The sequence below is a fragment of the Passer domesticus genome, chromosome 28 (genome assembly GCF_036417665.1).
Source record: "Passer domesticus isolate bPasDom1 chromosome 28, bPasDom1.hap1, whole genome shotgun sequence".
Lineage (NCBI taxonomy): Eukaryota > Metazoa > Chordata > Aves > Passeriformes > Passeridae > Passer > Passer domesticus.
This window is the reverse complement of record NC_087501.1, coordinates 2,020,900-2,046,382: the sequence shown is the minus strand read 5'-3', so window position 1 is coordinate 2,046,382 and position 25,483 is coordinate 2,020,900. Positions and strand designations below refer to the sequence as shown.

The following is a 25,483-nucleotide window of genomic DNA, read 5'->3' as shown; positions in this document are numbered from 1 at the left end:
GCCCTGAGGGTGTGCAGGGGCAAGTCCTCAAATCCTGCAGGGCATGTGGGGTGTGAGGGGTCAGTGTGGGGCGAGTAACCCCTCAAATCCTGCAGGGAATGTGGGGTGTGAGGGGTCATTGTGGGGGGGGGGAAAACCCCCAAATTCCCTGTAGGGGATGTGGGGTGTGAGGGGTCAGTGTGGGGGGAGTAACACCCCAAATTCCATGTATGAAATGTGGGGTGAGTAACCCATCAAATCGTGCAGGGAATGTGGGGTGTGAGGTGTCACTGTGGGGTGTGTAACCCCCCAAATTCCCTGTAGGGGATGTGGGGTGTGAGGGGTCAGTGTGGGGGGGGGAAAACCCCCAAATTCCCTGTAGGGGATGTGGGGTGTGAGGGGTCAGTGTGGTGGGGGAGTAACTCCCCAAATTCCCTGTAGGGGATGTGGGGTGTGAGGGGTCAGTGTGGTGGGGGAGTAACTCCCCAAATTCCCTGTAGGGGATGTGGGGTGTGAGGGGTCAGTGTGGGGGGGGGAAAACCCCCAAATTCCCTGTAGGGGATGTGGGGTGTGAGGGGTCAGTGTGGTGGGGGAGTAACACCCCAAATTCCCTGTAGGGGATGTGGGGTGTGAGGGGTCAGTGTGGTGGGGGAGTAACTCCCCAAATTCCCTGTAGGGGATGTGGGGTGTGAGGGGTCAGTGTGGGGTGAGTAACCCCTCAAATCCTGTATGGGATATGGGGTGTGTAACCCTTCAAATCCTGTAGGGGATGTGGTGTGTAACCCCTCAAATTCTGTAGGGAATGTGGGGTCAGTAACCCCCCAAATTCCCTGTAGGGGATGTGGGGTGTGAGGGGTCAGTGTGGGGTGAGTAACCCCTCAAATCCTGTATGGGATATGGGGTGTGTAACCCCCCAAATCCTGCAGGGGATGTGGGGTGTATAACCCCTCAAATTCTGTAGGGGATGTGGGGTGTGAGGAGTCAGTGTGGGGTGTATAAGCCCCCAAATCCTGTAGGGGATGTGGTGTGTAACCCCTGAAATCCTATAGGGGGTATGGGGTGTGTAACCTTTCAAATCCTCTAGGAGATGTGGTGTTTAATCCCCCAAATCCTGCAGGGGATGTGGGGGGTGTAATCCCTCAAATTCTGTAGGGAATGTGAGATGTGAGGGGTCAGTGTGGGGTGTGTAACCCCCTCAACCACCCCCAGTTCCATAGGAGTTTTTTTGTGTCTGCAGGATTTTTCCCAGGACCCTTGAGCACCAGTGCCTCTCCTTCTCCCCAGTTTGGGGGTGTCCCCTCAGCCATGACACCCCCCAAGGTATGTGACACCACAGGGACCCTCTGTGCCACCAGCCTGCCCCTCGTGAATCCTCTCCAAAATCATACTGGGGTCTCCTCATTTTCCCCTTCTTTTCTTCTCCCCAGCTACATTTTAAACCAAATTTGCTTTTTTTTTTTTTTTCCCCTTCTTTTTTTAGAAAATTAAATTTGTTAGCCCCACCCCTCAGGGAAATGGGATCCTGATTTAGGGGCCAAGGAATTGGAATCCCCCTGACTCTGGAGGTGGGGATGGGAAGGGCTGATGAGGGGTCTGGGGTCTCCCCACATCCCACTGAGCCCCCCCAGGCCCATATTTCCCAGCTGATCCCAGTGGATTTGGGATAATCCCACTGGATTTGTGTCTCTGAGGGAGGGAATACCCAGTGCCAGGGTGCTGATCTCCCACAGCCAGGTTAATTCTCCTGCACCAGGTTGATCCAGGTCCACAGAGTCACCCAAAAGTGCCACCAGCTTGTCCCAGCTAAAATTCCCTTATTCCTTGCCCACACCACAAGCGTGTTTCGGGGTGTTCCCACCCACATTTGGCATTCCCCGACGCCCCTTCCCCTTTTCCTTTCCCTGCTCAGATCCAAACGTGGAGCGGGCGCTCGGGCCCGAAGCTGGAAGTGTTCATCCCCTTCCTGGGCAAGTACCACCGGCCGGTTTCGGGGCGCTGCTGCCAGACCTGCACCCCCAGGAGCTGGGTAGGACACTTTGGGGTGCTGGGGAGGGGTCTGCACCTGCAGGGGTTTGTTGAGGTCAGCTGTTACTTGTCTCTGCCCCAGCACGGGAAAAGGTGGTTCTGGGCAGGCCGTGCTTTGAAGAGTGAGCCTGGACTCTTGCTTTTTGTCTTCAGTTGAGTTTATTGTTCCTTATCTACAAAGTTTTTCTGTCTGTCCAGCCGAGGTCTGATCAGCAAGACAGCCCAAAGCACTCTCCCACCCACGGGGCAGTTGTCACTTTTATAGTAAAAACTACCTATAAGATATTTACCTTCTATTTCCAATACTTTTCACCCTTGTTAACAAGTGTACCTTCACCATGAACCAATCCACACGTGCCAACATCACCCTGAACATGGATGCCAAGGAGAAGAGAGAAGAAGGACAGGGCACGCCCAAATCCCTCCATCTTGGGACTCCTGACCCCCATGTACAGAATTCCAAACCTCCCTGTACAACATACAAAACCCCCCTGTACAGTGCTCCAAAATTTTTCCCTTCACCTTGTGATTATTACTTAAAGTTTTGTGGCCTGTAATTCTTTATATAAGGCTGGCAATTTGCTCCATGAATTAAGGTCGAATTTCCAGGTGTCTTTGGCTTCCTGCCAGGGTCTGCGAGCCCCTGCCAGGGCTTTGAGACATCCAGGGCATCCAGAGAGATGTCCTGGCTTCCGACAGGGGTTGATTAGGGGTTTATTCCCTTTTTCCTGCCAGGATGGATTCTACCCCGAGGACCTGGCCGCGCTGGGGTTCCGCGACGCCAGCCGCCTGACGGAGGCGGACACGCGGTGAGCAGGGAGGAGCTCTGTGCAGAAAACACCTGCACAACCACTTTTCCCCCCAAATATTTCACCACAATGCCTGTGGGAAGCCCCCTCCATCCTCCCTGGTTTGTCGTTGTCACAAACCAAGCTCGTGAATCGGTTTTGGGAGGGTGGAAGTGGCGCTTCCGAGGGTTTGGGATGTGCTCCACTCATGGGTTGGGGATTTGGGGTCGTGCCTTTGTTTGGAGTCTGGGTGGGAAGAAGGAGGTGGAGGGTTGTTCTTCTCTTGGCTCACAGGGAAAAGGGAAAACAGCCACTTCCCCCTGGAAGGAAAAATACCAGGAAAGGCAAAATTGTGGTTATTCCCCCTTTTCTTCTGGGCAGGAGCTGCCACAGAGCCATTTCCAGATATTTTCATTTTTGAGGTGCCAGATTGCTTTAGCTCCACTCCCCTTTAGACAGCAATCCCTGGATTATCCATTTTTTGCTTTTCTCCTTCCCAAGTCGGGTCATTGTCCTCCATTCAGTTCCAAATGTTCCCATTTTCAGCTTTGGAACTTTGGAAGAATCCACTGGGATCACAGGGAATGCAGTTCCTCTGTCCCACTCCAGCCCTTCCTGCATGCTCTGAGATGTCCCACCGCTCACTCCCACCCTGCCCTCAGTGCACATTTGGGGCTAGATTAGGAAATTTCTGTGATTTGGGAATCCCAGGTTTGAATCCCAGCTTTCCTTCCTGCTGGGCAGCCTGAAGCATCAATTCATGCCTCAGCTGTGAAATGGGGAGCAATGTCCTGAATCTGGCAGAGGGGCAGGCTGGGGGGCTCTGATCCTGGTGGGAACCCCCCCTCCCCGGCCAGGATGTCACCGTGTGTCCCCTCCAGGTTCCGGGGCTGGCTGGTCCGGAGGGTCTGTGGGTTCCTGGCAGCCTGGGAGTGGAAGATTCCAGCAGAGAGCGCCGGGGAGCTCCTGGCGCGGGTCTGCAGCAGCAGGAGGTGGGCGGGAGCAGCCGGGGCCATCCCTGCCCATCCCTTTGGAGCCCAGCTCTCTGCACCCCGACACGTGGGTGCTGGGGGCTCCCCCCTGCCCTGCTCTCCCCCTCAGGGTGCAGGATGCTGCCTCCAGCCGGGAGCCTGGCTCTGGAGGGGACGAGGGATCCCGCAAGGAGGAGATCTGCCAGATCCTGAGGGAAATCCAGGCCCCGCTCTCCCCTCTGCTGCTGAGGTCACGCATCTTCTGGGGAAACTCTCTGGGGGTGGACACAGATCCTTTTGGGGTTTGGGGGGATGCACATGGATCCGTTGGGTGGTTTCCTGGGGTCCTTTTGGGGGTGTTCTGGGATTTTGGGGGATGCACATGGATCCGTTGGGTGGTTTCCTGGGGTCCTTTTTGGAGCATTCTGGGATTCTGGGGGATGCACGTAAGTCCATTGGGTGCTTTCCTGGGAGCCTTTTGGGGGATATTTTGGGATCCTTTGGCTGCACACAGATCCTTTGGCTGGCTGCCCTCCAGGTCCTCTCTAGTTCCATTCCCCCAATTCCTTCTGAGGAGCTGGGTGGGAAAATCCAAGCCTCACAGGAGGGAGGGACGCAGAGAAAACTTTCATTTTCTTTTCCCCGTTCCATCACTGACAACTGGGAATCCAGGGCTTCATTGCTTGTCTGATCCAGTGGGAATAAAGAGTACTTTTGAGCTGTTAAAGGGCAGGTGTTCCCCTGGGAGTAAGAGCATTTTGGGATCCCAAAGTGGGACAGGAAGGTGGAGGGAAGGCAGGATTCCCGATGGCAGCTCTGGCTGCCAGTGGAAAGGAGGACGTCTCATCACACACAGCATTTCACATGTGGTAAAAGCAGGAATTTTGAGCAGGGGGAAACTGAGGCAGGGAGGGTTTGGGGAAGCCCCATCCCCGGCAGGGTTCTTCATTCCCAGTTTCCCCACAGGCTGTGCCACTGGCTGCTCCCCAAGCTCCTGACCCGCCTGTTCCTGGGCGTGCAGCTGCACCGGGGGCAGCTGGAGATGGTGCTGCGAGCTGCCAGGACGGTAGGCAGCCCCGCCGGGCCCTCCCAGCCCCTTCCACCGCCAGCAACTCACCCCAGCAACCCTTGCCTGCAGCCCGAGGTGCCGCTGGTGTTCCTGTGCAGCCACCAGTCCCTGGTGGACGGGCCCCTGCTGTCCTTCCTGCTCCTGTCCCAGGGCATCGGGCTGCCCCGGGTGGCCGTGAGCGCCGGCACCAGCCCTGGCCTGCGGTGAGGCAGCACCCTGGGGTGCTCCCCGGGCACCCAGGGCCGTGCAGGCGTTGCCCACGCTGTCCTTGCCTCGCCAGATCCCTGCTGCAACGCCTGGGAGGGATTTTCCTGCCTTCAGGAATGTCACCGGCACGGAGCGACCAGGATGAGGGGCTCCCTGGGGCTGTGCTGGACGCGGTAAGCGCAGCTTGGGCTGAAAATCCCCTCTGGATTGTGCTGGTGGCGGCTCTGGCAGCTCCCAGCACTCCCGGCCTCTCCCCAGTACGTGCAGGAGGTGCTGCGGGGCCGGCAGCCGCTGGTGCTGTTCCTGGAGGAGCCCTGGGCCGCCCTGCGGCTGGCGGAGCCCGCGCGGCGCTGGCTGCTGCGCCTGCTGCGGGCGCTGCGCGACGGCGCCGTGCCCGACGTGCTGCTGCTCCCGGTGGGCATCGCCTACGACCTGGCTCCTGGCAGAGCGGAGAGGGATGGAGCGGTGAGAGGGGCTCAGGGGGGTCCCCCCCAAATCGCTGGCGCTGCCCCTTGGGGATCAGTGTTCCCCAAAACCTCTGGGAAGCACGGTCCCTAGGGAGCGGCGTAGCCCAGATCTCCGGGAGCATCCCTGGGGAGTGGCATCCCCCAAATGTGCTGCTGATCCCTCCATGCCATGCCTGGCAGCCCCCTCAGCCCCTCGGGGTCGGCTCCTGTCTCCGGGCAGCGTTCCAGGCCCTGCTGAGCTGCCAGCACCGTGGCTGTGCCCAGGTGGATTTCTCTCAGCCCTTCTCCTTACGGGTACGGCAGATCCCTGCATCCATCCCGCACTGGGAGGCTCTTGGTGGGGTTTGGGCTGCCTGGGGGGATCTGGAATCCATCCCGGGGGAATCTGTGCTCCTCCCAGCCCTGGGTGAGCTCCAGGTGCTGAGGGCTGTGGGCACCCACAGGCTCCTTCATCCTCATTCCCAGGAATTTGTGGACAACAACCTGGTGGGGCCAATCCTCACCGGGAATCGTCCGGAGCAGCTGCTGCTTCCCACCATCCTGGGCAGGAGGTGAGGAGCTGAATTTTCCCCCTGGATCTCTGCTCCTGGCTCTCTCCTCACCCCTCTCTTCCTGCCTTCCCAGCCCGCTGGACGTGGGCACCGTGGGGGCTCCGAGTCCCAGTTTGGGGAGCGAAGAGCAGATTTTGGTGACGGCGCTGGGGCTGCACGCCCTGAGCGGTGAGGGGGTCCCTGCCTCCCTTGGGACGGTGTTCCCTGCTCGGGAATGGGGTGGAGGTTGATCCCCCCTGGATAACGAGTGCCTCTGCCCCCCCTGCAGATTCCAGAGCCTGCTCTGCCGTCATGGCCGTGGGAATCACCGCGGCGCTGCTGCTCCACAGGCACCAGGAGGTGGGAGAAGGCTTCCATCCCCTCCCCTCGGAGCAGCATTCCCAGTGGGAACCCCCCCAGAACAGCATTCCCAGTGGGAACCCCCCTCTGCCCTCAGAACAGCATTCCCAGCAGGACTGCCCCTCCCCTAAGGCAGTGTGCCCAGTGGGAATCACCCTCCTTTCCCTGGGAGCAGCATTCCAGTAACAGAATGGGAATCCCCTCCCCTCAGAGCAGCATTCCCAGTGGCAATCCCCCTCCCCTAAAAGCAGAATTCCCAGTGGGAATCCCCCTCTGCCCTCAGAGCAGCATTCCCAGTGGCAATCCCCTCCCCTCAGAGCAGCATTCCCAGTGGGAATCCCCCTCCCCTAAAAGCAGAATTCCCAGTGGGAATCCCCCTCTGCCCTCAGAGCAGCATTCCCAGTGGCAATCCCCCTCCCCTAAAAGCAGAATTCCCAGTGGGAATCCCCTTCCCTCGGAGCAGCATTCCCAGTGGGAATCCCCTCAAGCATCATTCCCAGTGGGAATGCCTCCCCTGAAGCAGCCTCCCTGTGTCCCAGGCCGTGCTGCTGCCCCGGCTGATGTGGGATTTCTCGGAGCTGCTGGAGCAGCTGCTGCTGCGGGGCCGGGCCGTGGGCTTCTCGGGGCAGCTGCGGGCGCTGCTGGGGCACAGCCTGCGGCTGCTGCAGCCCCCCAGGGCCATGCCCGGGCCCCCCGAGGCCTCGGCCCGGGCACGGCTGGGCCGGCTGGCGGGCGGGGTCCGGCACCACCTGGCCGGGGAGGCCGCGGGAGGTGAGCGGGGACAGGGGGACACGGGTGGCACCGGGGAGCAGAGACCCTGGGGGAATGGGTGGAGGGGTGGTGGCTGCAGCCTGGAGAGCACCAGGGGTGGGGTTTGTGTCGTGGGGGTTGATGGCAGCGGGATTTGGGGCAGCAGGGGTGGGTGGTGCCAGGGAGATTGGTGATACTGGGGGTTCGGTGGCACTGGGGACATTGGGTGTGCAGGGTGTTAATGACACTGGGGGGGTTCAGTGACTCCACGACTGGTGACACCCCTGTCCCATCAGCCTGTGCCATCCGTGCCCTGCTGCTGGAGGTGCTGCCGATCGTGGGGCCGCCCTCCAGCCCCACCAGGATCGTGCTGAGCCGGGCCGAGCTGCTCCACAAGATCCTGGAGCTGCTGCAGCTGCTGCCCCCCACCCTGCTGGGGCTCCAGGTGGGCACACGGGGCTGGCCCGTCACCCCCAGCCCTGCTGGGGCTCCGGGTGGGCACACGGGGCTGGCCTGCCACCCCCTTGCTGTGCCCCCAGCCCTGCCAGCCTCCCGACTGCCACAGCCTGCACATCCTGGACAAGCTCATCCTCGGGGGGCTGCTGGAGGAGGAGGAGGAGGTGGGTGACGCCCAGGAGCTCTCTTGGGGCACGGGGGCAGGGTGGCAGCGGGGTGAGGTGACAGCCTGCTGTCCCTAGGTGGACAGCGAGCGCTGGGGCTGTGACGTGGCCCCGCGCCGCCGCTCCTGGCGGGGACAGTCCCTGGGCTTCTTCAGCGATGACAGCGACAGTGACGGCGAGCACGGCGTCCCCAAGCAGTGCTACAAGGTACCGGGGGTCCCCCCGCTGCCCCCCAGGCTGGGGAGAGGGTGGTCTCCCCCAAATCTGGCTGTGTGTCCCCCCCACAGCTCCGTGAGCCCCAGGGCTTCCCCGGCTTCCTCCTCTTCCTCTGCCGCCTGCTGAGCCCCGTGCTGCAGACCTACGGCCGGGCCGTGCAGTTCCTGCAGAGACCCCCCTGGCCCCAGCCCGGTAGGACCCCCCCCCCAACGTGGGGAACCCCTTGGGACTCCCCGGGACCACTGAGGCACAGGATCTGACTCCCCCTCCCCACTGCAGAGGAAGACTACGTGGAGGCGCTGCTGGAATTCCTGGCTGAGGATGAGGATGGTGAGTCAAAGAGAGGGGGGGGGTCCTGCTTTTAGTGACCCCCAAACCCAGCTGAGGGTTCCTGAGAGCTGGCATCTGGGGGTCTCTCTCCCCACAGGGTATCCTGACAGGAGCCTGGCCCTGAGCTCCCTGCAGAGTTTCAAGGACATGGGGGTAAGCACGGCTCCCCCAGCCCCCCAGCATTGTGCTGCCCCCCTCTCCCTCCCCTCCTGACCTCCCTGTGCCCCCCCAGGTGCTGGAGGAGCTGCAGACCCCCACGGGACCCGCCCTGCAGCTCTCCCAGCCTTTCCAGTCTGCTTCCAACCGGGAGAAGCTGGCAGCCTTCATCCACCAGTTCACCCAGCTGTAGCCCCCAGACCCATAAACGGGCGCAGTGACCCAAAGGCTCCTGAATTTATTGACCTGGGGGGGTGGTGGGACCTGGGGTGCCACCATCACACCACCCTGTTGCAGATGCTGCCCAGCTCCTCAATCTCACACTGCACCACGTCACCGCGCTGCAAGGGGGGGACAGGGTGACACCTGCCCCACTGGGCTGCACCGTGTGCCCCCCACCCCGAGCCCCCATTTCCCCTCACCTTGAGGAAAACGGGCGGTTTCCGAAAGACCCCCACTCCCGCAGGGGTGCCCGTCAGCAGGATGTCCCCAGGCACCAGCGTGACAAACCTGGGGGGCACGGGAGGTGTCAGCCACGGCCCCCGCGGCTTTGGGGGTCCCCAGGCCCCCCGTTCCTACCGGGACACCCAGGCGACCAGGGCGGGCACCCCAAAAATGAGGTGCTGGGTGTTGCTGTCCTGCATGCGCTGCCCGTTGACGCTGCAGCGGATCCACAGCTTGTGCACGTCTGCAGGTGACACGGGGGACAGTGCCACCGAAAACCACGGCGGGAGCGGCTGAGGAAGGGTCAGGGTGCCACCCCCGCCCCACCTGGCACCGCCTCCTTGGTGACAATGGCCGGCCCCAGGGGACAGAAGGTGTCGAAGGTTTTCCCCAGCAGCCACTGCCGCCCGTTGCGCCGCATCTGCCAGTCCCGGGCGCTCACGTCGTTGGCCACCGTGTAGCCCAGCACGTGCTCCAGGGCCACCTCCTCCTGGGGACAGCGGGGACACGCTCAGGGGACACTCCCAGGGAGCCCCCGAGGCGGGGACACCCAGGGAAACACCCGGGGGACACTCAGGGGACACTCAGGGGACACTCGCAGGGGACATTTCCCGAGGTGGGGACTCCCAGGGGACACCCTGGGGACACTCCCAGGGAGCCCCCGAGGCGGGGACACCCAGGGGACACTCAGGGGACACTCCCTGAGGCAGGGACACTCAGGGGACCCTCCCAGGGAGGCCCCGAGGAGGGTACACCCAGGGAAACACCCAGGGGCCACTCAGGGGACCCTCCCAGGGGACACCCTGGGGACATTCCCTGATGTGGGGACTCCCAGGGGAGACTCCCAGGGAGCCCTCGAGGCAGGGACACTCAGGGGACACCTAGGGGACACTCCCCGAGGCGGGGACACCCAGGGGACACTCCCAGGGGACACCCAGGGGACACTCCCAGGGGACACTCCCCGAGGCGGGGACACTCGGGGGACACCCAGGGGACACCCCCGAGGCGGGGACACTCGGGGGACACCCAGGGGACACTCCCTGAGGCGGGGACACTCAGGGGACACCCAGGGGACACTCCCAGGGGACACCCCCGAGGCGGGGACACTCGGGGGACACCCAGGGGACACTCCCTGAGGCGGGGACACTCAGGGGACACCCAGGGGACACTCCCAGGGCACACCCTCGAGGCGGGCAGGGGTACCTGGATGTGCCGCCCCCTCTTCCCGATGACAGCCGCCAGCTCCACCTCCCAGTCCAGCTCCTGCGGGGACAGCGGGGCTGGGAGCGCCATCCCGGGGGGCTCTCCCGGGGCTGGGGGGGACACCGGGGTACCCACGCTGGTGTCCTGGGGGTGCACGATGTCATCGAAGGGGCCGGCGATGGCGCTGGGGAACTTGCTGAAGATGAGGGGCTCCCGGGGCACGCTGGCAGCCTGCTCCCGGCAGTGGTCGTGGTAGTTGAGCCCCACGCAGATCACCTTCTGGGGGTCCCCCAGCGGGGCCAGCAGCCGTGCCGCCCCCCGGGGCACGCGGTGCCGCCCCGACTGCAGCGCTCTGGGGGGACACGGGGGCATCACCCGCCCTGGGGGCGCCTCTGGGGGGGCTGCAGCTGCATTTTAGGGGCTCCTTTTAGGGACACCCACAGCTGAGGGGACACACTGGCTGGGGTCAGGCTCTCTTGGGGGGTCCCACATCATGGGGGGTCACCCGTGGCTTGGAGTGCCCATTTGGGGGGACAGCTCTTGGGGGGGGTGACCCACTTTGGGTGGCCACTCCTCTGGGGATCCCCCCGATTTTGGGGCTCCCTTTCCTTTTGGTGGCTCCCCCAAAAGAGCTGTGGGGGGGGAGCGAGATTTGCAGCACCCACCTTTGGGGGTCCCCCACCTTCTTTGGGGGTCCCCCACCTTCTCTGGGGGTCCCCCACCTTTGGGGATCGCCCACCTTTGGGGGTCCCTCACCTTTTCTGGGGGTCCCCCTCGGCCTCACCCACCTCTGGGCGAGCTCCAGCCCGCGGGGTCCCATCTCCAGGAAGTCCCGCATGGATCGGGGCAGCTCGGGCTCCGCCGCGCTCAGATCCACCAGGTCCCCCCCGGGCGCCGCCTCCAGCCCCAGCCGGGGCCCCCCGCCCGCGGCCCCCCGGAACCGCAGCAGCCGCAGCATCGCCTGCGGCGGGGCTCGGCTGAACCCCGGGCCCGGGGGGACCCCCGCAACCCCCCGGGATGCGCCCCCCGCCCCGCTCGGTCCCGGGGGTCACCCCCCATTTCTCGCCCGCTCAGTCGGGTCGCAAGGGATTCTCCAGCGACCCCACAATGCCCCCAGCCCCGATCCAGGGGATCCCCCCGATCCCAGATCCCCCCGATCGCGGGCATTCTACGTTCCCAGGATTCCCCCCGTTCCCAGACACCCCCGATCCCGGAGGTCCCCCCCGTTCCCAGGGTTATCCCCCGTTCCCAGCCCCCCCCCCCCATTCCCGGGGGTCCCCCCCGTTCCCAGGGTTATCCCCCGTTCCCAGGGTTATCCCCCGTTCCCGCCCCCCCCAGTCCCGGGGGTCTCACACACGGCCGCTCCCCCGCTCCGCCAGGGGGCGCTGCGGGCCCCGCCCCGTCACGTGCCGCGTCACGTGCGGCCCCCTCCCGTTCGGGGCCGCCCAATGGGAGGGCGCGGGGGGGGCGGGGCCAAATTTTCAATGAGAGCCAATGAGAGGAGAGAGTGCAGGGGGCGGGGCCGCGGGAACGGGACCGGGAGTGGAACGGGAATGGGAATGGGAGAGAGAACGGGACCGGGACCGGGACCGGGAATGGGAACGGTCCCGGGAATGGGAGAGAGAACGGGAACGGGAACGGGACTGGAACGGAACGGGACCGGGACTGGAACGGGAATGGGAGAGAGAACGGGACCGGGACTGGGAATAGGAGAGGGAACGGGAACGGGAACGGGAACAGGACTGGGAATGGGACTGGGAAAGGGAACGGGACTGGGAATGAGAGGGGGAACGGGACTGGGAACGGGAACGGGACTGGAAATAGGACCGGGAGTGGGAAAGGGAACGGGAATAGGAGAGGGAACGGGAACGGGACTGGGAATGGAACGGGAATGGGAGAGAGAACGGGACCGGGAACGGGAATGGGAATGAGAGAGGGAACGAGACTGGGACCGGGAATGGGAACGGGACCGGGAAAGGGAACGGGAATGAGAGGGGGAACGGGACTGGGAGCGTGACTGGGAGTGGGAAAGGGAACGGGAATAGGAGAGGGAACGGGAACGAGACCGGGAGAGGGAACGGGACCGGGAGAGGGAATAGGAGAGGGAACAGGAATGGGACGGGGAACGGGACCGAGAATGGGAGAGAGAACGGGAACGGGCACGAGACCGGGAGAGGGAAAGGGAACAGGAATGAGAAGGGTAAGGGGAATGGGACTGGGAACGGGACCGGGATTGGGAACTGGGAACGGGAATGGGACTGGGAACGGAACACAGGCTGGGAGAGGGGACCGGAGCAGGGCTGGGACCGGGCACCGCGCCCCTCTCACGCCCCCCGACTCCCTTTCAGCCCTGAACCGTCTCCGTTTGTTTATTTACAAAACCCCCCTCCCCGCGCGGCTGGGGCAGCAGGGGCTGTGCTCTGGGTTGGTGTTTGGGGGCTCCATCCACGGCTGCCACACGGAGACCCCACCCGGGGGTCCCAGCTCTGGGGGTCCCCACGCCCCGGGGTCCCCCCTGGGTGGGTTTGTGCCGTGCCAGGTCCCTGCACCGCCGGGGGGTGGGGGTCTCTCGAGGGGAGGCTCAGCCCCCCAGAAGGGGTCAGGCTGGCGGGTGGCAGCACCGTGCCCGGGGGGCTCTGGTGGCATCGTCCTGGTCCTGGTCCTGGTCCTGTCCCGGGAGCCACGTGCTGCGTTTCTCCTGCCTCCCGTTTGCCCGAAGCTCTAGAGCACGCTGTGGAAGATCTGCATGGAGCTCATGATGTCCTTGTCCTGGGTGGGGGGGAGAGAGACCGGAGACCCCCCCTGTGAGCCCCCTCCTCTTGTCACCCTTTCCCTGCCCCCAGCGTCCCACACTCGCCCCCTCCTGCCTGCCCGAATCCTTCTCCAGCCCCAGTTCAATGCCTGTCCCGCCATGTCCCTGCTCTGCTGATGAGGAGGAGGAGGATGAGGAGGAGATGAGGAGGAGAAGGCCACTCACCTCCTGGCACGCAGCCAGGAACTCCTCGAAGGTCACCACGCCGTCCCCGTTCCTGTCCATCTTCTGCAAGGCAGCGGGGGCTCAGCGGGGCGGCCCCGGGGGTGGCCCTGGGGACACGGGGACAGCCTCGCCTGGGGACAGCCTCGCCTGGGGACAGCCTCACCTGGAAGAACAGCTCCACGTGCAGGGCGGGCGCGGCGGGCTCGCTGCAGCGGCCCATCATGGCATAGATGGCCTTCATGATCTGCAGCATGTCCTGGGGGGGGGGGGGGCACACAGCGCGCTGGCAGCCCCCCCTCTGCCCGTCCCCACCCCCCCCACAGTGTCCCCAAGTGTCACCTCCTTGCTGACGCAGCCGTCCTTGTTCACGTCGTAGAGGTCGAAGGTCCACCGGAGCTTCTGCTGCTCCGTGCCCCGCAGCAGCACCGAGAGCCCCACGGCGAAATCCTGCGGGGGGGCGGCGGGAGGGACCCTCACCGCACCCCGGCCGTGCCCCCCGCCCCGATCCGCGCCGCCCCAGGCCCTTCAGCCCCTATTGATCCCGGTATTTTTATCCCGGAGAGCCCGGCCGCAGCCGGGGAGGGGAGAGGAGGACGAGGACGAGGAGGAGGAGGAGGGGGGACGAAGGATGTGATGAATCACGCTGCTGGCAGCGCCGTTCCCACCCGGAATTCCCACCTGGAAGCGCAGAGCCCCGTTGCGGTCGGCGTCGAAGGCGTCGAACAAGAAGTGGGCGTAGGAGCTGGCGTCTGCGGGGACGGCACGGTGACACCCCGCTGTCCCCCCCGTCCCCCTCCCCGGGGCTCTGGGGACCCCCGACTCACCGCCTTGGGGGAAGAAGCGCGAGTAGATGAGCGTGAAGGTCTCCTCATCCACGAGCCCGCCGGGGCATTCCTGCCAAGGGAGCGGCGCCGGTGACCGCGGGGCCCGCGGGGAGCCGCGGGTCGGGGGGCGCGGGGACCCCCGACTCACGCTCTTGAAGCCTCGGTAGAGCGACTGCAGCTCGGCCTTGGTGAACTTGGTGCGAGCCAGCAGCTGCTCCAGCTCCTCGGGGTGGTGCCGGGCGCTCGGCAGCTCCACGTCGGCGTCGATGGTGTCTGCGGGGGGAGACACGGGAAAAACCCCTTAGGGACCCCCCTGCGCCCCAAAACCTCAAATACCCACTTGGGGACACCCCTGCACCCCAAACCCACCGGGAAAAACCCCTTAGGGACCCCCCTGCCCCCCAAAACCACAAATACCCACTTGGGGACACCCCTGAACCCCAAACCCACCGGGAAAAACCCCTTAGGGACCCCCCTGCGCCCCAAAACCACAAATACCCACTTGGGGACACCCCTGAACCCCAAACCCACCGGGAAAAACCCTTTAGGGACCCCCCCCCTGCGCCCCAAAGCACCCAAAGACCCCCTTAGAGATCCCCCTGCACCCCAAACCCACCTGGAAAAACCCTTTAGGGACCCCCCCCTGCGCCCCAAAACCACAAATAGCCACTTAGGGACACCCCTGCACCTCAAATCCACCTGGAAAAACACCTTAGGGACCCCTCCTGTACCCCAAAGACCCCTTAGGAACACACACTGCACCCCAAACCCACCTGGAAAAACCCTTTAGGGACCCCCCCCTGCGCCCCAAAACCACAAATAGCCACTTAGGGACACCCCTGCACCTCAAATTCACCTGGAAAAACACCTTAGGGAAACCCCCTGTGCCCCTAAACACCCAAAGACCCCCTTAGAGATCCCCCTGCACCCCAAACCCACCGGGAAAAACCCCCTTAGGGACCCCTTCTGTGCCCCAAATCCCCCTTTAGAGACACCCCTGTACCCCAAATCCACCAGGGAAAACCCCTTTGGGACGCCCCTTCCCCCAAAAAAACCCCAAAGACCCCCTTAGGGACATCTCCTCCCCCCAAAGACCCCCTTAGGGACCCCCGGCCCCGGCGGGTGTCGGTCCCGGGGCTCCGAACGTTCCCGAGCCGCCTCTCGGCCGCCCGGCGCGGCGGAAGGTAATTAATAAATGATGCTTCATTAATAATTGCAGCCCGGGGAGCCCCTGCTCAGCGATTTTTGGGACGGGGCCGCGAGCCCGGAGCGTTCCCGGGGGAGACCCCCGGCTCGGGGTGTGAGGGGGGGTTTTGGGGGGGTCCCTGCGCTCAATCTCAGGGGGTTTGGGGGTCGCGACCCCCCCACCTCGGGGGGCTGCTTGGGGTCAGCGCCAGCTCAGAGCCCTCCCGGCCCACCCTGGGGAGGTTTGGGGGGGTCTCTGGGGGTCCCTCCTGGGGGTTCGCGGGGTGGGGGGGAGGTCTCGGGGGTGGGGGTCCCCATCCTGCGTGTTTTGGGGTGGGGGTCCCCATCCCCGGGTGTTTGGGGGGGGTCTCTGGGGGTCCCCGTCCCTGATAGTTTGGGGTGAGGATCCCCATCCCCGGTATTTTGGGGAGGGCTTGGGGGTCCCCCCATCCCGGGTGTTTTGGGGTGGGGGGTCCCCATTCCCAGGTTTTGGGGTGGTCTCGGGGGTGGGGGGGTCCCCATTCCCGGTATTTTGGGGCGGTCTCGGGGGTCCCCATTCCCGGTATTTTGGGGATGTCTCTGCGAGTCCCCAACCTTCGTGTTTTGGGGTGGGGGGTCCCCATTCCCAGGTTTTGGGGCGCTCCCGGGGGTGGGGGTCTCCATCCCGGTGTTTTGGGGTGGGGGTCCCCCTCCCCGCTATTTTGGGGCGCTCTCGGGGGTCCCCCCTCCCTGAGGGGCTGCAGGGGGGGTTGGGGGTCCCTGCCCTCTCCCCCCAACCCCAAACCCCGCTCGCGCTGCCCGGGGAGCTCGCGGAACCCTCATTAATTATCCCTAATTAATTAATAACCGTGGCCAATTGGGGCTGGGGGCGGCGGGGAGGGGGTACCTTCGGCGGAGATGGGCTCCAGGATGCCGAACTGCTTGAGCACGGCGATGAAGAGGAGGATGAGCACGGCCACGGCGCACAGCTCCATGCCCTGGATGCCCATGGCCCCGGGGGCACCGGGGGTCCCCCAAAGCCGGCGGGGCTCTGCGGAGCTGCGGGAGCGCGCCCGCTGCTGCCCGTGCCCGTCCTGCCCTCCTCCCCTTCCTCCTCCTCCTCCTCCTCCTCCTCCGCTGGCGCCCGGCCCTGCCGTGGTTTCTGCACTTTCCCAAAGAAACTTTTGGGGTTTTTTGGGGGGTTGGGTTTTTTTTTGGGGAGGGGGTTCTGGGGGTTCGGGCGCGCCCCCGCAGCAGCCGCGGGTGTGGCGGTGGCAGCGGGACGGTGGCACCGGGGGGGGGGAGGCTCCCGTGTGCCCCCCCCGGCCGGGGATCGATGGCATCGATGGCCGTGAGTAAGCAGCGCGGGAGGGAAACTGAGGCACGGAGCGCGCGGGGGGGGGGGGGGGGTCCCGCAGCCTGGGGACATGGCGCTGTCCGTCTGTCCCTCGGGGGTGTCGCTGTCACCTCCAGTGCCCCCAGTGCCGAGGTGGCCCATGGCCAGGGCCCGAGGACATTGTCGCTGTGCCCAGTGTCCCTGACCCCGCAGTGTCCCTGTCCCCCCAGGATTGTCCCTGTGCCCTCAGGGTGTCCCTGTCCCCACAGTGTCCTTGTCCCCAGGGCTGTCCCTGTCCCCTCAGTGTCCCCGTCCCCCCAGAGTGTCCCTGTCCCCAGAACTGTCCCTGTCCCCACAGTGTCCCCGTCCCCAGGGCTGTCCCCAGAGTGTCCCTGTCCCTTCAGTGCCATTGTCCCCTCAGTGTCCCTGTCCCCTCGGGTCCCATCTCCCATCCCAAATCTCAGCCCCCCCCGGGACCACCGGACCCGCTCTGGGGGCGTGGCCACATAAAAGGGCGTGGCCACCACAGGAGAGGCGGGGCCACCTACAGGGGCGGGGCCACCGACAGGGGCGGGGTCATTCACGGGGGCGGGGCCACCGACAGGGGCGGGGTCATTCACGAGGGCGGGGCCATCAGGGGCGTGGCTCTGTGGGCTGTGGGCGTGGCCCCGGTGTTGGCGCGCCGCTGCCTCTGCCGCTCCCGCCGTCCCGCCCGCCGTCACTTCCGCTTCCGCCCGCGCCGGAAGAGCCGCCAGTCTCGCCGCCATGGCCTCAAGGTTACTGCGGGTGAGCGCGGCCCTGCGGCTCCTGCCCGCGGCCACCGCCCGCGCCGCGCCCGCCCGCCACCTCGGCGTGCCCGGTGAGCGGGGACGGGGGAGCGGGGAGGCGGGGGGACAGCGGGGGGGAGCGGGGCGGGGCGGGGCGGGGCGTGTGCAGCCCGCTGTGACGGCGCCCCGCAGGGAACCTGGCCAGCGATGAGGAGCAGGCGACCGGGCTGGAGCGGAAGGTGATGGAGGCCATGAACAAGGGGCTGGTGAGTGCCGGGGCCGGGGGGGCTCCGGGGCGGGCTCGGGGTTGGGCTGCCCTTGGAGGGGCGGGGGTTGGCGATGGGGCCCGGGGGGCTCGGGGGGCTCGGGGGTTCGGTGCCCGTGGCGGGGAGGGGGTCCCGGGGGTTTGGGGGTGCTCGGGGGGTGGCAGGGCTGGGGGGGGGTCGGGCGCGGGGCGTCCCGGGGGTCGCTGAGAGCCGCGGTGCCCGCAGGACCCGTACAGCATGTTCCGGCCCAAGCGCTACGCGGGCACCCGGGAGGACCCGAACCTCGTGCCCTCCGTGGGCAGCAAGCGCATCGTGGGCTGCGTCTGTGAGTGCCCCGCGCCCGCCCGCCCGTCTGTCCCCGTGTCCGTGTGTCCGTCTGTGCCCGTGTCTGACCACCCCCGCGCCTGTGCGTCCATCCCTGTGTCAGTCTGTCCCCGTGTCCCTGTGTCTGACCACCCCCGTGTCTGTCCCTTCGCTGTCTGTGTGTCTGTCCGTGTGTCTGACCATCCCCCCCTGTCCCTGTGTCCGTCCTCCCACCCGTTCCTGTCCCCTTGTCCGTTTGTCTGTCCCCTTCTGTCCTTGTGCTCTGTCCCACACTGTCCGTGTCCCTTTGTCCCTTTCCGCCGTGCGTGTCCCCTCATCCCCCTGTCCCCTGTCCCCCTGTCCCTGTCCCCCGTCCCACGCTGTCCCCGTCCCCCAGGTGAGGAGGACAACAGCTACGTGGTTTGGTTCTGGCTGCACAAGGGCGAGGCGCAGCGCTGCCCCTCCTGCGGCGCCCACTACAAACTGATCCCGCACGAGCTGCCCCACTGAGGGCCCCCCGCCCCAACACCGCCCCCCCAGGGGGCTCTGGGACCCCCAAAACCGCTGGGGGGCCGGGTCCCGCTGACCCCCAGCTCCCCCCATAAAGAGGTTGTGTGAGAGCCTGGCTGTGTCTGTGCTGGGGGGTCCCCGTGGCTGGGGAGGGGGCGGGGGGCTCTGGGGGGCGCTGCTTGGGGAGGGGGGGACCCCACCTCACTGTGCCTCTGCGCCGGGGGGGTCCCGTGGGTGCTGTGTCCCCTGTGGGCTCCGGGAGGCTGGGGGGGCCGCACAGCCCCCCACACACACACAGGGGCTGTTTGTCCCCTCACGCTGTGCTGGCCTGTCCCTCGGTGTCACCCCTGGGTGCCGATCCCGCCCTGCTCCTCCCTCGGGGGGACGGGGAGAGACCACCGGGGCCAGGGGCGGCCCAGGGTGTCCCTTGGGGGCGGCCACGGACCAGACTGGGGGAGTCCCCCCGGGCAGCTCAGCCCAGCCTGGGGGCAGGCCGGGTTCTGGAAGGTTCCAGTGGGTTCTGCCCTCCAGGCCCAGCTCAGGGTTCGGGTCAGAGGTTGCCCATCCAAAGTGGCCCCAGTGCCGCTGGCCGGCCATGATGTCACCCGTGATGTCACGCTGTTTGGCCATGACGTCATGCAGCCCCAGCCAGAGGGGGCGGGGCTGTGAGCCTTACCGGCCAATGGGGGCGGTGAGAGACAGCTGGGGGTGGGGCTTCGGGCATGGCGGGCCAATGGGGGCTGCGGGAGGCTGTGACTGACAGGAGGGAGGGCGGGAATCTGCTGAATGGAGGGAGGAGCTGGGGGCGGGGCATCAGGGACCAATAGGAGCTGCAGCCGCTCGTGACTGACAACCGAGGTGGGCGGGGCCCTGGGCTGCAGTGACCAATCGGAGCAGCTTGTGGCCGTGACTGACAACCACGGGGGCGGGGCCCTGGGCTGCATTGACCAATAGGAGCCGGCTGCGGCCGTGACTGACAGCCCGGCAGCGGAGCGCTGCGCTCAATGGAGGGGAGGGGGCTGCGGGGCGGGGCCCCGACCCAGCGACCAATGGGAGGCGTGGCGGCGCTGACTGACAGCTGGGGGCGCGACTCGGAGCGATGCCATTGGCGGGGAGCGGGGGCTCCGGGGCGTGGCCCGGCGGGGAGGGGGGCGGAGCCTCTCCGGGGGCGCGCGGGGACGCGGCGGGCGGGGCCCGCGGCGCACGTGACGGCGGCGGTGCGGCGGTGACGTCAGCGGTGTCGCAGCGGGGCCGGAAGCGGGCGGCGCGCGGGGCGGGCGGACAAGATGGCGGACGGGGACAGCGGCAGCGAGCGCGGCGGCGGCGGCGGCGGGTTCGGGACCGCCCGCGGCGGGGCGGGGGGGGCCGGCCCGGCCGCGGGGCCCGGCGGCGGCGGCGCGGCCGGCCCCGAGCAGGAGACGCAGGAGCTGGCGTCCAAGCGGCTGGACATCCAGAACAAGCGCTTCTACCTGGACGTGAAGCAGAACGCCAAGGGCCGCTTCCTCAAGATCGCCGAGGTGGGCGCGGGCGGCTCCAAGAGCCGCCTGACGCTCTCCATGGCCGTGGCCGCCGAGTTCCGCGACTACCTGGGCGACTTCATCGAGCACTACGCGCAGCTGGGCCCGTCCAGCCCCGAGCAGCTGGCGCAGGCCGCGGGGCCGCCGGGCGAGGACGGCGCCGGGCCCCGCCGCGCCCTCAAGAGCGAGTTCCTGGTGCGGGAGAACCGCAAGTACTACCTGGACCTGAAGGAGAACCAGCGCGGGCGCTTCCTGCGCATCCGCCAGACCGTGAACCGCGGCCCCGGCGGCCCGGGGGGGTTCGCGGGCGGCCCGCCGGGGCTGCAGAGCGGCCAGACCATCGCGCTGCCCGCGCAGGGCCTCATCGAGTTCCGCGACGCCCTGGCCAAGCTCATCGACGACTACGGCGGCGAGGAGGACGAGCTGGGCGGCCCCGGCGGCGGCGGCCCGGGCGGCGGGGGGCTCTACGGGGAGCTGCCCGAGGGCACGTCCATCACCGTGGACTCCAAGCGCTTCTTCTTCGACGTGGGCTGCAACAAGTACGGCGTGTTCCTGCGGGTCAGCGAGGTGAAGCCGTCCTACCGCAACGCCATCACCGTGCCCTACAAGGCCTGGGCCAAGTTCGGCGGCGCCTTCTGCCGCTACGCCGAGGAGATGCGCGACATCCAGGAGCGCCAGCGGGACAAGCTCTACGACCGGCGCGCCGGCCCGCCGGGACCCGGCAGCGGCAGCGGCGCCGGTGACGACTCCGACGGCGACGACGTGGACGACGACTGAGCCGATCGATCCCCCCAGCCCTCGACCCCGACGCCGGCCCCCCACCACCCCCCCCGAGCCCCGGGGCGAGCGGGTCCCCGATCCCCCCTCCCAGCGACGGGGCACAGGGGTCCCCTGACCCCCCTCCCCGCAACAGCGACGGGGCCGAGGGGTCCCTGAGCCCCCCTGCCCCCTCCCAGCGACGGGGTGAAGGGGTCTCCAAACCCCCCCCCGGGTCTCCGCTCCCAGCAACGGGACGGAGGGGGTCCCCGAGCCCCCCCCCCCCCCAGCAGCGGTGGGGCACGGGGGTCCCCGAGCCCCCCGCGCCCCCCCCTCCTGCCGCCACCGGAGAGAGAGAAACCGGCCCGACCGTGCCGCTGCCCACCCCCGGCCCCTCCCCGGCTCCCACCGTGGGACCCCCGCACCCCAGGACTCGCTGCTTTGGGGGGGGGACGGGGGTCACCCGCAGCCCCCTCCCCTCCCGGTGCCCCCCACCCAAACCAGCACGCCGGGGCCCCGGGGCCGAGCGGCGGCGGCAGCGCCGGGGGCGGGGGGGGGGGGCAGCGGAGGCACCTTGGACCAACGGCCGTTCCCTCGGCTTGTGATTTTCCCTTCATTTTCCTTTTTTTTTTTTTTCTTTTTTTCCTATTTTTCTCTTTCCACGAGTCTTTTTTTTTGGGGGGGTTCTTTTTGGTTTTTGGGTTTTTTTGGGTTTTTTTTGGTTTTTTTTTTTCTTCCCGGGATGCAAACTCCAGGCGCCCGAACTGGAACCCGCCCCGAGCTGGCGGCTCCCTGACAATTAGGGAAGATTTCCTCGGTTTTGCCGATTTCTGACCGTTTTTCCCCCCCCCCTCCCCGTTTCCCGCCGGGAAGGGGGAGGCGCCGGCACAAAGCACAAGGAAAAACTCGACGGGGCGAACCATCTTCCCCTTCTCTCCAAATAAGGCGCCTCCGGCCCCGTTTCACCAGGACCCGCCGGAATCCGCCCCTTGGCTTCACCCAAATTGGATTTTCCGGCCCCAAATCCGTGGCCACGCCCGGCCCCGGCACCTTGGGGGTGGATTTTGGAGGTTTATTGTTATTTTTTGCCTCCTTTTGTCTTTTTTTGCCCCCCTGGGCCCGGCCCTGGCGCCGCCTGGTCCCTCCAGCCACCTCCTATTAAACACATTTTTCCACTCTCAAATAGTCTTTTTTTTTTGTTTTTTTTAATTCTTTTTCACTCCCTCAGCTCAGTCCTGCCCTGTACAGAATTCCGGTTTTTCACCCCGTTTTCCCATAACTCTGAACTCCATCGCTCTCATTCCAAAGTTTTGCCTCTTCTTCTCCAACGGTTTCACCACTTGTAGGACTTTCCTTTTTTTTTTTTTTTTTTTTTCCCTTTTAATCCATTTTTGGGAGCCCAATCAGCTGCCTCCTTAATTTATTACCACGGATCCGGCATCTCCCTCTCTCCATATTTATTGGGAAGTGAGGAACAGCCGCAGCCCCCTGGGGGACCCCCCACGCCGCTGTCCATCTGTCCGTCCGTCCGTCCGGCCCCCTCCCGCCGCTCCCGCCGCTCCCGCTGCCGTCGCTCTTTTTAAAGGGATTTTTAAAAGCGAATTTCTTCCGTTTATCCCGTTTTTAAGCCTTCTCCGTCGCAAAGGACCCGGATCCCTCACTCACTCACTCGGGAGCAATAGTCCTTCCTCGATGGCCGATGTGTCCTGTACTGTATTTTGTACCCTCAGGCAGCTCTTTCCGGTGAATTCCTGCTGTATCCACCCATCCTCCTGGTCCTGTGTTCTTTGCCACGGAGAAAAACCATAAACCACGACGGCGACGACGGATTTGGGGGGAAAAAAACGCTCCCAGCTCCGCGGGACTCACCGGCGTCCAGCCGCGGGACCTCTCCTTTTATTTTTGAAGAGGATGAGATATATATATATATATATATATAAAAAAATATATATATATTCCTTTGGGTTTCTTTCTTTTGGCTGAATTGCGGTGATTTAGCCTTATTTCTACTCTGGGAGAGCGGCGGAATCGCTGCCGGCCCGGCCCAGCTCTGGGGAGCTGGCTAGAAATACATGGAAGAGGAAAAAAAAAAAAAAAAAAAAGGCAAAACCACCAAAATCCAGTAATAAACCCAAAAAAGCAGCTCCCGGCGTTGGCTCAGGGAGCCTTTCCCGGCCAGAGAAGCGCTGGATCCATGGACACAACCTCCCACAGCTCCATTTGGGTGGGAAGAGCAGAGCACGTCGGGGGAAGACAGCGGAAAAAAACAGCCAAAATGAGATAAAATAGGGAAAAAAAGGGGATTTGAGGTGCCAGCGTGAGCGAGGGGAGCGGCCATGGGGGAGGGGATCCTGGGGGGCAGTTTTGGGGTTTTTTTTTCCTCTTGGAGCCCCCCAGGAGGCGTTGGGTGTTTCCCAGGAAAGCGGGACAACGCCGGCATCTCCCCTGAACCCCCTTCCCATCTCTGTGTGTATAGACATGGCTGTGTGTACATAGCTCAGATTCGGTTGGGTTTTGGGTTGAATTCTGTAGAAAATGGGCAAATTGCTTTCTTTTTTTTTATTTTATTTTATTTTTAATCCACACATAGGGGGAAAATATCCCGAATTCCTGGTACTTCCAGCTTTGCTGCCCCAGAGGGGCTGATGGAGAACGCGATGATGGCTGTACAGACAGAACATTGGAAGTCTTGTACAAAGCCCCAAAACCCACTGGAAAATACCCCAAATGGCTGGGTCTGGAGCGGGTGGTGCTTCCAGGGCAAGTTCAAACAGCTTCAGTTCTTTTTGCCCTAAAAAACACAAAAGAAAATTCGGATTCTCCTGCCTTGTTTCCAGGCGATTTGGGGGCAGTGGGGGGTGGTTTGGGGGGGCCGTGCCAGTGGCGGCTCCTCACATCGATGACAAAACCAACCCAGCCCCTCACTGGCCTCTCATAAAAAAAGCAAAAAGTGGAGAAAAAAAAAAAAACAAACTGGAAAAGATTTTAACAAAGCAGCTGAGGGAGCACTGGGGCTGTGCAGGGCGGTGCGCCACGGAGCTCGGCAGGTATTCCCAGTGGGAAATCCCAGCGGGCTCCGTGGATGCTCCCAGGTGTTCCTGCAGGGCGAGGCCATCGCCCTCCTCGCCCTCCTCATCCTCGCGGAGCCGGTAGAGCCAGCGGCGCCGGGGCTGGGCCGCGCCGAGCCGGGGCTGGGCGTTGGCGGGACGAGGCAGATCCGGGCGGGAGGAGCACGGAGCCTGCAGCCCCGGGGCTCTGGCCTGGGACGGCGTCGCTGGGGAGAGCGCTGGATCCTCCTCCAAGAGCCACGCGCTCCCAGGGCTGGATTTGCTGCCAGCTGGGTCCTGCAAGAATTGTATCCTCTGAAAGATGGATCCTCAGAGTGCCCGATCCTCCTCGGAGAGCTGGATCCTTCAAGAACTGGATCCTCCAAGAGCTGGGTCCTCTGAGCTCCAGATCCTTCTCTGAGTGCTAGATCCTCCTCCAGGAGCCAGATCCTCCTCCAAGTTGGATCCTCCAAGAGCTGGATCCTCTTGAGAGTTGGATCCTCCAAACACTAGACCCTCCTCTTCGAGCTGGGTTCTTCTCCAAGCAGCAGATCCTCCTCGGAGAGTTGGATCCTCACTGAGAACTGGATCCTGTGAATGTTGGATCCTCCTCCGAGCCCCGGATCCTCTGGGAGCAGCAGATCCCGGGAGCGCCGCCTCCCTCCCCGAGCGCTCGCCACGACGTCCCTTTGCCGAAAAGAGAGAGAAAAAAAAAAAAAAAAAAAGAAAGTTTTATTCCTGTTATTTTTTTAATGAAAGAAAAACAAAAACTAAAGCAAACCTGCACTTTAGGCGGCCGGGGGGGCCGGGGCCCCCGTGTCCCTTCCCTGCGGCCGGCGGGGCGGCTCCAGGGGCCGGAGGCAGGTCCTGGGTGTTACCACTAGCGCAGACGAGGCCGACGCGACGAACTCCTCCTGCTCCGAGCACTCCTGACGTAGCAGATTTTTGCAAATGGAGTTTTACAGTCTATATTTAAAGAATTGTATGTTTGTAACAAATAAAGTATGCGGAAAAGTGAATGAAAACCAGCCCGGGCCCGGCTTGCTCCTTGGGGGTGCCGTGGGGGGCCGTGGAGGGTGGGGAGGGCTGGGGTGGTCACCCCGGGGTTAGGGTGTCCTGAAGGCACACACGGGGAATTGGGGTGTCCCGAGGGGATCCCCTGACCCTGGGGAGCTGGGGGTGTGAGGTAGCGTGGTGGGGAGGGAGGAGGATTGGTGTGGCGTAGGCGTGTTGTGTCACAGCTGGGGCTGGTGTGTGCACAGTGCAACGTGTGTGTGTGTGTGGGCGTGTGCGAGGTGTGCGCGCTATCACGGCTCCGTGTGTGAGGTGTGTGTAAAGTGAGTGTATGGCAGCATGGCTGCCTGCTGTGTGTGTGTGTAAAGTGTGTGTAAGGCATTTCTGCCACCGCATGGCTGCCTGCTGTGGGTGTGTGTGTGTAAAGTGTGTGTAAGGAGTGCGTGCCGTCACATGGCTGCCTGCTGTGTGTGTGTAAAGTGTGTGTAAGGCATTTCTGCCATCACATGGCTGCCTGCTGTGGGAGTGTAAAGTGTGTGTAAGGCATTTCTGCCATCACATGGCTGCCTGCTGTGTGTGTGTAAAATGTGTGTAAGGCATTTGTGCCACCGCATGGCTGCCTGCCGTGTGCGGGTGTAGGGCTGGCACGGTTCGGCGTGGCCCGTGCGCGGTGTGCGCGCCATGTCTCGGGCAGGTGTGCGTGCACAGATGCGAAAGGCTGGCGTGCCACGCACACGACTGCGCGGTTGGTGTGTGCCAGGTGCGGTGCCATCACAGCCGTGCCCGTGCCGTGTCCCGCCGTGCCCGTGCCGTGTCCCCACCGGCGCTGCCGCAGCCCCCGCCCGCCGCGCTGCGGCTCCCTGCGGGCTCGGGCTCATCTGAGGACA

General features: G+C 64.6%; 5 protein-coding genes across 6 annotated transcripts; 3 read left to right on the top strand and 2 right to left on the bottom strand.

Moving 5' to 3' along the window:
* The first annotated feature begins 1,033 nt into the window (after positions 1 to 1,033).
* LOC135286967 (glycerol-3-phosphate acyltransferase 2, mitochondrial-like) lies at positions 1,034 to 8,689 on the top strand. The gene is made up of 22 exons (XM_064400222.1): positions 1,034 to 1,042; positions 1,156 to 1,299; positions 1,889 to 2,005; positions 2,740 to 2,813; positions 3,674 to 3,784; positions 3,894 to 4,013; positions 4,730 to 4,829; positions 4,902 to 5,035; positions 5,113 to 5,212; positions 5,298 to 5,504; positions 5,687 to 5,800; positions 5,972 to 6,057; positions 6,131 to 6,225; positions 6,326 to 6,396; positions 6,936 to 7,167; positions 7,443 to 7,591; positions 7,686 to 7,766; positions 7,845 to 7,973; positions 8,054 to 8,174; positions 8,262 to 8,312; positions 8,410 to 8,465; positions 8,545 to 8,689. Exons 1-22 carry the CDS (start codon positions 1,034 to 1,036, stop codon positions 8,659 to 8,661), a joined length of 2,418 nt encoding a protein of 805 aa, XP_064256292.1. The 3' UTR covers positions 8,662 to 8,689.
* Positions 8,687 to 11,518, bottom strand: LOC135286946 (fumarylacetoacetate hydrolase domain-containing protein 2-like). 2 transcript variants are annotated; one of them, XM_064400189.1, is made up of 8 exons: positions 11,473 to 11,518; positions 10,904 to 11,076; positions 10,251 to 10,467; positions 10,116 to 10,175; positions 9,240 to 9,402; positions 9,048 to 9,156; positions 8,891 to 8,978; positions 8,687 to 8,809 (listed from the first exon to the last, which is right to left on the bottom strand). In XM_064400189.1, the coding sequence occupies exons 2-8, from the start codon at positions 11,071 to 11,073 to the stop codon at positions 8,747 to 8,749; spliced, it is 870 nt and encodes a 289-aa protein (XP_064256259.1). In that variant the 5' UTR covers positions 11,074 to 11,076; positions 11,473 to 11,518; the 3' UTR covers positions 8,687 to 8,746. The 2 variants fall into 2 exon arrangements, with proteins under 2 accessions (XP_064256259.1, XP_064256258.1); XM_064400188.1 differs by having other exon boundaries at positions 11,469 to 11,510.
* A 323-nt stretch (positions 11,519 to 11,841) lies between these two features.
* Positions 11,842 to 17,183, bottom strand: LOC135286966 (calsenilin-like). The gene is made up of 9 exons (XM_064400221.1): positions 16,902 to 17,183; positions 15,988 to 16,078; positions 14,065 to 14,189; positions 13,917 to 13,986; positions 13,771 to 13,841; positions 13,432 to 13,539; positions 13,256 to 13,348; positions 13,093 to 13,155; positions 11,842 to 12,884 (listed from the first exon to the last, which is right to left on the bottom strand). The coding sequence occupies exons 1-9, from the start codon at positions 17,181 to 17,183 to the stop codon at positions 12,837 to 12,839; spliced, it is 951 nt and encodes a 316-aa protein (XP_064256291.1). The 3' UTR covers positions 11,842 to 12,836.
* Positions 17,097 to 18,372, top strand: LOC135286948 (cytochrome c oxidase subunit 5B, mitochondrial). The gene is made up of 4 exons (XM_064400192.1): positions 17,097 to 17,275; positions 17,376 to 17,449; positions 17,675 to 17,774; positions 18,150 to 18,372. The coding sequence occupies exons 1-4, from the start codon at positions 17,182 to 17,184 to the stop codon at positions 18,260 to 18,262; spliced, it is 381 nt and encodes a 126-aa protein (XP_064256262.1). The 5' UTR covers positions 17,097 to 17,181; the 3' UTR covers positions 18,263 to 18,372.
* A 1,161-nt stretch (positions 18,373 to 19,533) lies between these two features.
* PURB (purine rich element binding protein B) lies at positions 19,534 to 23,485 on the top strand. Its single transcript, XM_064400187.1, has one exon. The coding sequence runs from the start codon at positions 19,549 to 19,551 to the stop codon at positions 20,554 to 20,556; it is 1,008 nt and encodes a 335-aa protein (XP_064256257.1). The 5' UTR covers positions 19,534 to 19,548; the 3' UTR covers positions 20,557 to 23,485.
* Positions 23,486 to 25,483: the final 1,998 nt, after the last annotated feature.